Source organism: Mastigoproctus giganteus, chromosome 8 (assembly GCF_048544385.1).
Source record: "Mastigoproctus giganteus isolate SK-2022 chromosome 8, ASM4854438v1, whole genome shotgun sequence".
In the NCBI taxonomy this organism is placed as follows: Eukaryota; Metazoa; Arthropoda; class Arachnida; order Uropygi; family Thelyphonidae; genus Mastigoproctus; species Mastigoproctus giganteus.
The window spans coordinates 91,774,132-91,788,776 of NC_143582.1; the positions used below are offsets into that span (position 1 = coordinate 91,774,132).

At 35.1% G+C, this 14,645-nt stretch overlaps 1 protein-coding gene across 3 annotated transcripts in view; it reads right to left on the reverse strand.

Moving 5' to 3' along the window:
- LOC150081717 (MAGUK scaffold protein DLG5-like) overlaps positions 1 to 14,645 on the reverse strand; it is a 450,728-nt gene that overhangs the window by 312,050 nt on the left and 124,033 nt on the right. For all 3 annotated transcript variants that reach the window (XM_090378823.1, XM_090378822.1, XM_090378824.1), the window contains exons 7-8: positions 10,089 to 10,331; positions 1,873 to 2,212 (exon numbers count right to left, since the gene is read on the reverse strand). In XM_090378823.1, the coding sequence (XP_090234949.1) occupies positions 1,873 to 2,212; positions 10,089 to 10,331 (583 nt within the window). The remainder of the gene's footprint in view (positions 1 to 1,872; positions 2,213 to 10,088; positions 10,332 to 14,645) is intronic.

The window sequence follows — 14,645 nt, forward strand, 5'->3', positions numbered from 1 at the left end:
CTGATTAAATTAAATAAAAGAAATAGAAATAAATAAGGTAATCTGTGTATTCAGATCGGCAATCAAAAGGCTTTCTATCATGAGTTCAAAAGTACATAGCATGGTTTACAGCAGTCTGCTAGCTGCAAAATATGAAACTGAAAGACTGCAATTTAACTGAATCATAATTAATTTAAATTATATTTCACTTAAATATAATTGTATTTGGAGAATCAAGTCATCATTCAATAGCACTGCTCAAAGAAGAACTCTCTGCACCAAAATGAAATGCTAGTTTGACACGTGCATGCGCACGCGCGCACACACATGCCCACACATGCCCACACACTGGATTTGCAATGTACATATAATGGCTATTTCAAAATTCACCCAACACTGGCTTTTAACCAAAGTTGGATTTATCATTAAATTCAGTGGGTTCATAATGGGTGGGGAGAGACTTTACATATCTGAAAAATAACACACATTTAATAAAAACTAGAAAAAAATTAAAACCCAAATACAGCCAATTATCAAAAAACTTCTGAATGAACCAGAAAGGTTGAAAAATATAAGTAGATTACCTTTTGAAAGTAAAATGAATGAGAATGAAATGCTTGGTATATAACACAATATCAGAGAATCTAATACAATTTTTAAAACTTGTGCTACTTTGATATTTTCTGTATTTCTTGTTAATCATAGCTAGTGTGAACTTTGGTAAGAACAAGGGCAAGGTTAAAATATAGGCAAGGAAATCCATGAGGCCTCATGAATTTCCTTGCCTATATTTTAACACTGAATTACAATAATTTTGGAATGAAGCAACAAAAGCCCATGGATAAGGACTACATTTGTTGCATCGTTCCACTAGAGCTTTAACACGGAAATTAACACTTTGCCTGATATTTACTATGTATTGTACATAGCGTTATTATAAGTGGAAATTTCAGAAAAGAAATAAATTTCAAATAAAATAATGAAATATAGTATCAGTGTTCCTAAACACAGAAAGAAATCTCAACCCTACCTTTGCTTTCTGGATAAAACCTTATTTCAGTCAGATTTCAGTAATCCCTCAGATTTATTACCTGACAATTAATTTTAACATTCTTCTCTGAGTTTCTCTACTTTGCATATCCATCATATTAAATGGTAAAGGATTGTTCTTTTTATTGAACAAAAACTTCAGCTTATCAATAAACATAATAATGATTCTAAGTGTTGACTTTAATAAAAATCTACTCAACTACATGGAACAACAAAGAGCCATGCTCTTGCTTGAAAACAATGAGGGGAACAAACATCATTGTTTTCCTTTTATAAAGTATGTGGCAAATATTTTCAGGCTGTACTATAGATTTAAAAGTATGAATACAGTTTGTAATAAATTTACATTTGACGCATTTATGTGTTTTTATTTAATTCTGAAGATTATCCAAGAAAATTCATTTGTGAACTATCCTGGATAATCTGGAGTCTACTCTGGATTAACCTACAGACCAAAAAGGCAGCAGTCAGAGATTGACAAAAACTAAAGCAGGTGAAGACTCAGTCTAATTCCCTTTCCACACACAGTGGCACATAAGATAAAACAATAACAACCTTCTGAATTATATTAATTTGAATGACAGCTCATTTAAAGCTAATTTATGGGAACTTTAAATTAAATCCAGTTCAACCAACAAATGACTGATTGCTAAACAAAAAAGATCTACACTTCCAAAGCTGTATCTACAGACATCAATTTTGATATCCAAATCCACAACTATATTTTACAAATTTTAACACTACTCAAAAATACAATAAATAATGCACATTTAATCCTATACATATCAACAAAACAAGTAAAATTGTAAAAGTGATTATTAAATAAAATTTAAGTAAACCTACCAACAAGTTCTGTCTGTAATCTCTCAATCTGTCTTCGTAAACTTTCCACTTCTCTATTTGCCTGATCCAAATCATCTAGCCATTGACCATGGCTCTTCATATGATTATCAAGAGAACTTATATCCCAAAGCTGAAGTCCATCTCTTTCTTTCCTACTGCCATCACGACCCACAGATTCCCAATGTGATTCATACTTTCTAGATATCCAGTCCTTGTCTCTCTGCCCATCTTCACGTCCTGTGACATAATCACCATATTTTTCTCTTAAATCATTACACTCTTTTAAAGCATGATCGCGATCTTGAAGAGCTGAAGCTATTTCTCTCCTCAAACTTTCAATCTGATAAAAAATTAAATTAAATATATTAGCAACACTGTAAAGAAAACATACAAAGCATTAAGAAGTAATCATATATTATGCTTATAGAGAAAGCAACCTATAAAAGTGCTTTTAAACAATCTGCAGGTTCATTTTAACTTTAACATTTTAAGACACTCTTTACATTGAAATGCAAAACTCAGAATTCTCACGGCATAGCTGAACAGTGGCATCTTCCACCTAAGGTGAAGTTGAAGTTCATGCACTTCAATATGTCAGCTTTTCACAGGAGAAGTTCTGAAGGCACCAAGAGAAATTCTAAGGGTATTGTGCTGGACAGGATTAAGCCATCTCAATGTACTCTCTCTAGGAGAGCAGTCATAAACCAGTGCACCACAGTCTAAACGAGAGCTAATCAGAGCTCAATACAAATGAAATAAGATATCACAGTCAGCCATCAGCACCCAATGACATGGAATCAATTCATTTTCTGTAGGCAGTTTGTTTGTACACATTTTATGTGTTCAATTAAGTTAATGTTATTATCTGCTATCAGACTTATAAATCGAATACTGTTTGAGAGTTGCTTATTGGAGGCTTGAAGTGGTGCAACCCATGTTTAGTCTCTAGAGCAAAGTTTCTGGCATCCCCCTCCCCCCATACTTCTCCTTCAACCCATGCACGGTACTAAGTACTATAGGTTTTGATACCTTTCGTGTTTGGGGTTTTCATAAAAAAAAATAAAATAAAATAAAAAAAAAAAGTATGATTGAATGAGTATGCATTTTTCTTTTATCGCAAAAATTTATTACTGTGGTTTTCTGTTCTGAGATTCAAGTATTCATTATGCTCGAAAGAGCTCATTTCTGAGAGCAAAACGAAATACTGAGATAGAGCACAACTGATTTGGAATCCTTTAGTTATGTCTAATTCTGATTGTGTTGTACTAAGCATGCATCACTAAATAACTGGACAAAATGTTGAGAGAGAGAGAGAGAGAAAGAATAAATGTTCCTTCCATTACGCATTTTGTTTGTCTAACATGACCACGCACAGTACTATTCTTGATGCCATATGTAACATATTTGTGTAATTTATAGCTAAAGAAGAGAGCCATACTTTTGAAAGCTTCTATTTATTTTATTTATTTTTTTTTTTTTTCAGGATTAAGGGTTCTATTATCATGGAACCCAGAACAAGAGGCCTCTTCACCTTCTGTCTTCCGTTTGTGCCAATGTTTCCATCAGTTAATTTTCTCTTCCTTTCAGGTGCCTGAGTTGGCATAAAGCAACTGAACGACCATAATAATCTAATCCATGAGCTGTTATGTGGCAACCTATTATTCAGTAACAGGTGGATTGTTTTCTTTAACCATTTTATTCTTCCTGTCATTGAGTGTGCATGCTATTTATAACCTACTTTTAATTGGTACTACGCAGGTACTACACCTACCTGTCACTCGGGAATTAACCATTAATTTTCAAGAGTGAAGTGTCTCAAAACATGAAGAATGCTGTGCTAATTGATCTAGGAGAAAATATATATTTCTAACTTGGTGTAGTAGGATGACTCCTGAATTTGATAAGTTAGTTCAAGAGTAAAATATGCTATCAAATGGAAAGTGTGTGTGGGGGGGGGGGTGTATTATTAACTCCCAGTATACATACTTTGGTTTGGGAATGTATGGTAGGCAATGACAGCATTAAGTAATGCACTGTGATGTATGAAATATAGCCATCATACAGCACTTTGGTTTAGCAGTCACAGAATTATGACTCACAGTCCAACCATGATCACACTATGGCTTGGTATAGATATAAAATTATGAGACAATCAGTGCTCAACACGGCTCTTAAAACTTTCAAGTTCATGTCAATTTGACATGATCTAAGAAATCCATGTCTTTTGTATAGGGTTAATCTAAGAAAACAAACACTAAGCAAAAAAAAAGAATCATGGTTTCCTAAGCTTAGCTCTGAATCAGTGAAAATTTCATTTTCTGCAGAAGTGAATACAAACAGGTTTTTGCATTGATAAACAGAAAACATTTTTTAAGTGTAAGTTACTACTTTATCAATGGCTCCTCACAACTGTTGCTCTATCAATCCCATATTATGATGCTAGCTAGCAGGAGATGCTAAAGTCACTGCATAAAAAGGTGGTGGAAACTGTGGATAGAAGATTTTGAATTACAGAGTTGATTTTAATAATGAAGAGGATGGTATCAAACCTGATTCCTGTGGGATCTCTGCTTGAAAGGTACAAAAAACAAATTTTGAATTCAAACCTAAAAAGAGTGTTTCAAGAAGTTTATGATGAATTTTTCAAGATGATCTCTCAGACCTAGTGAATAAACATTACATTAGTAATATGCCTTGTAAAAAGCTTTTTCTGTCTAAATAAATTGTTGTTAAGTGATTTGATTGTGGTTGTCCTTATTTGATAAATGCACCACTGATTTCATCTTCTGTTTTTATCTTAGGAGGAGGCTAGAGCAGCAGATCAGATAAATTAATTAAAAGCACTTCATTGAAAAATTAAGAATACCTAAGATAATTTTCTTTTAAACTGCTGTTTTGTCTCAGGCTCAAATGTCACTGACTCATATTTCGCCCACTGTTACTAAATTACACAGAATTTCTCTAGCTCTGCACCTGCAGAGCAGAGACACGTGGTGCAGATTTTCACTTGACACACTGGATCTTTTGTTTAGTGATTTGAAACCCAGCAGGCAATAACTTTTCTTATCTCCACACATTCTACCATCCCTATTGACTTGTGTATTTAGTAAGCCACACTCCCAGAAATTAGATGAATCATCAAGGGAAGTCACTTGTGATGAGTTCATGGTACTAGTGACAGTTTTTGTAGTGATAATATCAGAAGTAATCTATGTTTGGAATCACAGAAAGGAGAAACAGCATCAGCCCAAAAAAAAAAAAAAAAAAATCAGCCTCATCTGTCCATCCATTCTAATAATATGTTTAATTTTTCGTTAAATTTATTCAAGCTATCCACTTCCACAACAATAGATGAGTTTGTTCCAGCAATCAATTATTCATTAGCTGAAAACAAATTTTGGCGCATCTATCCTGCAACTATCCTTTTTCAATTTAAGTTTGTCCCCTTACGTGGGTTGTCTGAGAAAGAGTTAGAATACCAACATCATTAAGTTTACTCAATCCATTTAAAGTGTTAAACACTTCAATTTTGTCTCCATGCAAGTGCCTCATTTCCAAGCACTGCAATTTGCAGAACCGATCTTTTCTGGTAAAAGTATCCCTTTGTGTTTTTGACTAATCTGGATGCTCTTCTCTGCACCTGTTCTAAGAGATCAATATCTTTCTTAAAATGAGGCTTCCAGACCTGTAAGGAGAACTCAAGATGTTGCCTAACGACTGCCTTATACAATGGGATAAACTCTCTCTCTCTCTCTCTCTCTCTCTCTCGGCAAATTCCTGTATTTCATTGACATAATCCTGAGCTGCTCTAGCATGTCTGCACCTCTCAGAGAATTTCATGTCCGCCTGCACAATTTTCCCTAGTCCCTTTCATTCTCTAGCAACTTAAATATGACACCACCTAATTAGTATGTTATTCTTACAATATTAACCACCCTGCCAACCTTTATATTTTCTGAAAACTTAGGTATTAAGCATGATATTCCTTCATCAATATCATCAATAATATTGTAGACAGTAAGGCCAGTCCAGCACTGAACCCCCTGATGTGACTCCACTAAAAACACTAGTACAAGAAGAACAGTGCTCCATTTATAACCACACTCTGTCTTCTACTACATCTCTTTATCCATAGCGTAATATGTCCCTAATGCCACACTGCTCTAATTTGCCACCTTGCATTTGGGACAGCATCAAGCTTTACTAAAATGTAAATTATGTCAAAACTATTCTTTGAATCCAGTCCCTTTCTTAATGTGTCATAGTAACTAATGACATTGGTCAGACAAGATTCTCCTTAACAAAAATTATTTCCAATAATTCCATTCCTGTTAAGATGATCCTGCAATACTTCTTTAATTGCTGACTTCATTATTTTCCCTAGAACTGAAGTCAAACTTACAGCTCTATAACTGCTGACATTACCCTTTGATCTTACCCCTCCCCTTTGTGAATAGGATGGAGATTTTATACATCACCAATCTATAGGAACAGTCCCTGAATCTAAGCATGCTCTCATAATTTTGGAAAGGTTTGCTTACCTCTTTTGCTGCTTCTTTTAATGTATATTAAAAGGGAATAGGTCCCATCGGTCCCAGATGTCTTGTTTATTTTTAGTTTCAACAATTCCTCTTCCCCTTTCTTCTCAGTTATCATAAAATCATTTAGAACAAAAGTTGCAAATTGTCCCAGTTGCAAATTTGTGTACTGCTGGTATTTCCATTCTGAAACACTTCTTTGCAGCTAAGGTACATACAAAATATTTATTCAGTTTATTAACAATCTGAACAGGATCATGAAGTCATGCCATTAGGATCTAGTGGGCTAATGTGAATCCCTTTGGTTCTAGTATTCATTTTCAAAATCAAGTGCATAATAATATATGTGAAATAAAAGTCAACAATAAATTTGTAAATGAAATCTATAATACAATTAGTTCTTGACTTTAGGAATTAATTCGTTCATAGCGCACGCTCGTAAAGCAGGAATTTATTTCCCACAGACAAGGTTAAAAATAGGGGTTACGTTCTCAACAATGAAATTAGTTAGCTAATTAGTTTATGTTTAAGCAATGACTGATTTATCAAAAGAAATGAAAACGTAGCCTCTAAAATCAAGCAAATTATAATAATAGAGAAATTATTTATGACTTACAAATTTTAAAGAATGTTTATTCTTCATCATCATCGACTAAATTCACACTCGTTGATCACTCATTATTGGCTCGGTACTCGTTGGTTTGTTACACAAGGAGTCTTCTTCTTCAGAAATGCTTCAAGAGGCATTTATTTCCATGATAATCTTCTCTTTTAATTATAAATTGCACGACTGCATGCATAAGCATTTTTTAACGGCACACACAAATTGCAACTAACAAGATTCGCGTGGAGTAACAAGTTTACGAAGCTTAAAAAAAAAAAAAAAAGGAATGAAGAGAAGATTCTGAAAATTTAATGTTTTTTATACGACTGAAGATTTCAGTAACGGGCAAACACATTTCACCATAATAACGTAAAAAACCACGCAATTCCAGCTATCGGTATTTTCGCAAATGCAAGATCGAGTTTACTACCCATTTACAATTGCTTGCAGTAACAGAAAAGTCCATTTAACCGGAAAGTGCAAATCGTTTTTATTGTTATATAGTCATGGCCTCCAGAAATGTGCTTTAGGAAAATATCACAAAGATGTTTAAAATTGATTCTTACAACAGAACGTATGATAATGATGCATTTTAATGATTTGAATTGGTAACTAATACAATTTACAACCACCTCATGACCTTTTACATGGCATTTTAGAGAGATAAATAGCTTATACAGCTATTTATCTCTCTAAATAGCTTGTACAGCGAAAATTTCAACTTCCAAGATCTTGAAACGAATTACCAAAAAACAATATGTTATTGGGTTCACATTACGATATTTTAAATACGATGGTGTCTCTGGAACTGATTAATATCATAAAGCAGGGTACACTGTATTGTGTAACTACGCACATGGTTTGGAATGCAGTATTTATGAATGTTTAACATTCATTTTTTGCAATTAAATGTTCATATTTTCGATTTGGTTGATACTTAGGGAAAAAAAACTCATAAACCCGGGAACTCGTAAAGCGAGAACTGCCTGTATTGTAGACTAATATAATTATAAAGGTTTACTATTTTATATTTCAGTATGGTGGACAATAATGATAGCCACGTGCAGAACTGAAATGCCAATGCATTTGGAAATTTTGTTACCCATTAGTGATGCTATATTTGGCACCAAACTACACTAGATGAATACTAGTACTAAAAAAAAAATGGAAAAAATTAAAATAAGAATTCCATTTGTACAATCAGATTGAACAGAACGTAAAATCCACTAACAGTAGACCAAAAACTTATAATCTGAGTTACACTATCTAGCAAAAGATTACAATCCAGCTAACACTCTTCAAACTGGATCTGGAAAGGTTGAGCAGATGGGCTGAGAGGTGGCAAATGATGTTTAACATTGACATATGTAAAGTACTACATATGGGAAACAGCAACCCCAGAGCAACATATCAACTCTGTGGTACTATACTGACAGTGGCAGAGAATGAAAAGGACCTGGGGGTAATTGTGCAGGCAGATATGAAGTTCTCTGAGCAGTGCAGACGGGCTGTAAGAGTAGCTCATGGTGTCTTGTCAATGATATACAGGAATTTTTCTAGCAGGGATAAGGAGGTGATTATTCCCTTGTATAAGGCAATGGTCAGGCCACACCTTGAGTACTGTATACAGGTCTGGAGGCCTCATTTCAAGAAGGATGTAGAGCTGCTGGAACGAGTACAGAGAAGGGCAACAAGATTAGTGAATGGAACAATGGGTTGCTCTTACGAAGAAAGGCTTAAGCTTTGCAAATTACAGTGTCTGGAGACTAGGCACTGGTGAGGTGATCTGATAGAGGTGTATAAAGCCTTGATTGGTTTGAGCATGCTCAATGCTGATAGAATTCTTCCTCTTGCTCAGAATAATCACCTGAGAGGGCATAAATTCAGATTGAGGAAAGACAGATGTAGGATAGATGTGCGGAAATTTGCCTATAGACAGCAGGTAGTTGGTTGGTGGAACAGACTTCCATCCCTTTTTGCGGAAGTTGATAGCCTAAATAAATTTAAGGCTCAGCTGGACAGGTATTTCGAACAAACGGAGGGGTGAAATGGAAGTGTTTTTTTTTTTTTTTTTGTTTTTTTTTTTGGCTGATGCTGCATAAGCTTGCTTTCTTGCATCATATGCCTCTACTAATGCTAATGCTAACTGGAATGATGATATGTAAAATATGAAATTAAAACCAAAAATAATATTAGAAATCTACATCCCTGTAGAAGTAAAGAAGTAATTTTTAAGTTTATTGTTACACAAACCAGTGCAGAGGTACTGGCTTGTGTAACAATAGACAATACAATAGTACACAAACCAGTACAGAATGCCTAAAATTCAGATCTGACTTTTTTTAACGACATATTTCTTAAATTCCAACAAAATCTGGGGACACAGATCAAAAGTAAAAAATATACAAATGGAATATTAAAATTCATATTTACTTCACTCTGATACTCATTTTAATTTTTAAGTTTTTTTTTTTTTATTTATTATTATTATTTTTTTAATTTGGAGCATGGAAAATGCCATTGCTCGGTTAACTGTAATAAATTTGAATTGAAAGTTTCTTTTTTATTTATTTTTTTCATCATTTTTATTTTACTAGGTATATCCACATAAAATAAAACTTTTCACTATCTTCTACAGCAAATTATAACTGTAAAGAGTCGACATTAATTTCTTGAAAACGAAGTATTAACACCTTAGACTTTGTTTACTGACAAGAAAAATTTGAAATTAAGAGCCACTCATAATTCTATAATGATAACCAAAATGCTGTCATCTCTCATTTAATAAAAAAATGACACAGCCCAATGAAAATTATCCTATTAAATCTTTTGATAAGATTCTTCAGTTAAAATAAGCATATGCATGCTAAACATTGCACTTTATTTATTCAGATTGTGTTGAGTCGTGAAGTTCTCTTCAAGGAATACATTGTGAGCCTTCAATAGATTATGAATGTACCTATATCATGGAATAAATAAAGGACTTTTTAAGAGTATATAAATCCATAGGTTCTGCAAATGTATTATACAGAGAGATTTAACTCTTAATTAAAAATATGATTTTATAACAGTACCTCTTCAACAGCAGCTTTCTTCTGTCCTTCAGCTGCTTTAATTAATTTTTGGGCTTCTGTCAATTCTTCTTGAAGCTTTTCCATTTCCTTATGAACTGTATCTCTTTCAGACATAATTAAGGAATATTCCTGTACAGCAGCATTTCTCTCTTCAGTCAAGCGTGCTAAATCTTTTGTTGCTTTAATCCTAACAGCCATGGCCTGATTGATTTCTTTCATTGCTTCATCTCGCTGCTGCTGAACCTAGAAAAGAATTTTAGATAACTTTCTGAAGTGGTCACATATTTCCCACTTAAGAACACATCTTTAAAAAATATACTTAATGTAAAAATATAATTAAATGAAATTATATTTTACAACGCTACAGCTAAGTACATCAGATGATGTCCTTATATCACAGGCTTTCTTTCAACCAAGAGGTAAATTAAGGGGTGGGTGGGTGTGTTTTCGTCTGTCAAATAAACTTCCTTTGTATAAAATATGAAAGCGCAATAATAATTTGTGCAGTGTACAAAATGACTTTAACCAATAGACAAGAAAACTGTACTGTGCTCCCTTTAACTTAATTCAAAGAACTTAACAAAAGGCATTTATAACTATATTCTGTCCAAAATTGACCAATCAAATGGTTTCCACCTTTTACGAAAAGAGGTCTTAGCTTCCTTGGGAGACTATAATTCAATTTTCAAGTGTAACTGTGTCAAGCAAATGACAACCCTCTTGGGGGGGGGGGAGAAGAAAGCAAGGGAAAAAAGGTTTATATACATTGAGACACTTTTAAAAACTGAACTAAAATTTTTTGGTCATATGGTTAAAACTTGCTTAAACAGTGTTCTCTTAATATTTTTTAAGTATTTTATAATATTAAAAGGATTTATAGGAGAACAAATTTCTTTTAATCACTGAAACTCACATGCAATCATTAAAATGACACCTTTGATTTAAGAGCTATCTATAAATTTCCCAAATTTTTGCTTGCAGACCCCTTTTGGCTTCAAAAAATAACCACAGGTCCTCACGTCCTATAGAACTTAAATAAGAGGTGTCCAGATGATAGGAATCCAAAACTAAAAATTTATATCTCAGAACTTAACAATCTACCTTTTTTGGACTGACATAAAAAAATAACTGAACAAGAAACTATAACTATTTGAGTATGCAATCAATCACATCTCATGTGATTGATTGTATATGGTGTTGTTTAATGGTGTTGTTTCTTTTTCTCACAAAGTCTTTTAAAGTTGAGAGTGATTCTAGACAACTGAATTCTCATGGTGGGTGCGACATCCAGTCTGTAATGATATTTAAGTTTTGTTTTGAACAAAAATAAGTAAAATTTGAAGTAGCCATTATAGTTTGGGAACCACTGCTTTAGATGACAAAATTCTTAAAATGTTTTGAAAATAACATAAAACTTTTTCACACCTTGAGCTGCAATAATAATAATCTGAAAAGTTTCAGACTTGTACAAAAATATCATCTTTATTTGAAGTTAATATTTCTACAGAATGCTTCACTGCTTTCAACACTGAACCATATTTAAGCATTTTCATATCATAAACAGTGGATTTTAGCAATAGTAAGAGAATTCATCATATAGTGCAAGGAAGCAACAGGCTTTTGCTGCACTGGCAAAAAAAAAAAAATTGGATAAGAAAACACAAATTACATGTTTCTCTCCTTACACAGATTGACCTTTAACATCCAGGTGACATTTGAATGTATTCAAACTGTCAGCCTCAACTACCTGTGAGGACAATTTGTTCCAGCTATCAATGACTCACTGGCTAAAAAAAAACTTAATACAGTCTAATCTAAACCTCAAGCCCTCTAATTTGAATTTATGACCTCTAGTTCTGGAATTATTTAGAACATAGTGTATAGTGTTATTTGTAATACGGCTCCAGGGATTTCCCATAATTCCGCGTCAAACAATGTGAAGAATATTAACTCTGTAAAGACCAAATTTATGTTCCTGTTTATACTCCAGCATGACTACCGGGTCAGTAGAATTTATAATAAATCATCAATACAAACGTTAATCCCATTTAGCAGTCACAGGCTTGAACCCCAGTCCACTCAAAACGTGTGCTACTGAACTCTCGCACCTGACCACTTGGCTATGGCAGGTTAAGCTGTGTTGTTCATCCAACATCTTAGCCTAGGGGCCTGTATTTTCACACAAAAACTTCTAGTTTACCGTCCAGTGCCACAAGGAGGCAGTCCGGGCAGTAGGGAGTATAAAACACTGACAGGATGAACCCTGAGGTAGCCAAGGCTACAGGCAAGGAGAGACCAGTTAAAAAAAAAAAAAAAGTGAGATTGGGAAGAGATAGTGGGGTATAAGAAGTAGGGGTAGGGAAACAAACTGGTAGAAGGATAGAGGGCATCCACCTGAGAGAGGGGGGGGGCAGCAAAGGAACCCCCAGTTCAGGATGCTCATCCTGTCATGGGGTGTGAATTAATAGTTGGCAGTGGGATGACCCACCAGTCGAAAGGGGAAGGGTGTCACCTAGGGCCCAGGTGGTAAGAATGAAGGATCACAGAGAAAAGGTCCCTATGTTGGACTCCTTTTTGGTGCTAAATCCCACACTGGTCAGGGGTCAAGCCCAACTGACCAGTGTCTAGATCCCACACCATGCCAGCTAAGTAGCCACAGCTTGGTGTCGAGTAGGGTGGGCATGGGGCCATAAATGGTCCACTTGCCCACCAGAAAATCAGTGGGGGGAGACAATTTGTTAGACTTATACTACTCTCATTCCAACTCTCTGCATTCATTCTGTTTTTATACTTTTTTTTTTACACTTTATATTTATAATATATATATATATTTTTTTATTTTATATGGCTTTATTTTTAGATGCATCCATCTTCTTTCTCACAATGGGGGAGGGGGAGATGCAATGGTGTGTAGTGTAATTTAGGGTAAAATATTTACTTAAAGATTAACTTAAATAAAATAATTTAATTTATAAAATAAGGGTTAATATTTATAAACTAAGTAAGAATTAAAATTTGTGTTCTTTCTCACTCATATCCATGCCTTCATTCTTTCAAGCATTTATTTCTTTATTCAATTCCATTCTCACTGCACTGCATCACCACGCCGCCAACTTTCTATTATTATTCAGATGGGGTGCAGTCCTGAATGTAGTGGGTGTGTTGGTGTTGTTCGTAACTAAGTTCATTTGTGTTAGTAAAAAAAAAAAAAAAACAGTGTAAACCACAGCCATTATCAACCCACTGCAGGATGGAAACCTCCTCAACAATTCATGCTGAGGGAAAATGGACCATAATTAATCTGCCACGCTGGTCCAGTGCGGGTTGGCAGATCGACCGTATTTAGCAGTCAGGGGCTTGAACCCCGGTCTACTCAAAGAGTGTGTGCTATTGCACTCCAGCTCCTGACCACTCGGCTATGGAGGCCTTGTGTTAGTAAGTATACACTAAAACTATACATTGAATGGGTGTGTTTCCATGCTCTCATTTACATTCATACCTTCATTCACTCCCAATTACCAAAACTCTTATTCACTCTTTTGCTTCCATGCTTGGTCACTCTCTTACACCATAATTTACATTCTTTACCTTTCCCCACACTTTCTATTTCACACTATCACATTCATTCAGTGCCCAGCACATTCACAAATTCTTTCACATTCATTCATCCATTCATTCATTCATTCATTAGCATTAGTAGAGGCATTTGATGCAAGAAAGCAAGCTTATGCAGCATCAGCCAAAAAAAAAAACCACTTCACCCCTCTGTTCGTTCAAAATACCTGTCCAGCTGAGCCTTAAACTTATTTAGGCTATCAACCTCCACTACAAGGGATGGAAGTCTGTTCCACCAGCCAACCACCCTCTGGCTAAAGGCAAATTTCCGCACGTCTATCCTACATCTGTCTTTCCTCAATTTGAATTTATGCCCTCTCAGGTGATTATTCTGAGCTAGAGGAAGAATCCCATCAGCATTGAGCATGCTTAAACCATTCAAGGCTTTATACACCTCTATCAGATCACCTCGCTGGTGCCTAGTCTCCAGACACTGTAATTTGCAAAACTTAAGCCTTCCTTCGTAAGAGCACCCCTTTGTTCCATTCACTAATCTTGTTGCCCTTCTTTGTACTCGTTCCAGCAGCTCTACATCCTTCTTGAAATGAGGCCTCCAGACCTGTATACAGTACTCTAGGTGTGGCCTGACCATTGCCTTATACAAGGGAATAATCACCTCCTTATCCCTGCTGGAAAAATTCCTGTATATCATTGACAATACTCCATGAGCTACTCTTGCAGCCCATCTGCACTGCTCAGAGAACTTCATATCTGCCTGCACAACCACCCCCAAGTCCCTTTCATTCTCTACCACTGTCAGTGTAGTACCACAGAGTTGATATGTTGCTCTGGGGTTGCTGTTTCCCATGTGTAGTACTTCACATTTGTCAATGTTAAACTTCATTTGCCACCTCTCAGCCCATCTGCTCAACCTTTCCAGATCCAGTTGCAGCATAGTGTCAGTAGTGTCCTTGACAACCCTGCCAACCTTTGTATTATCTG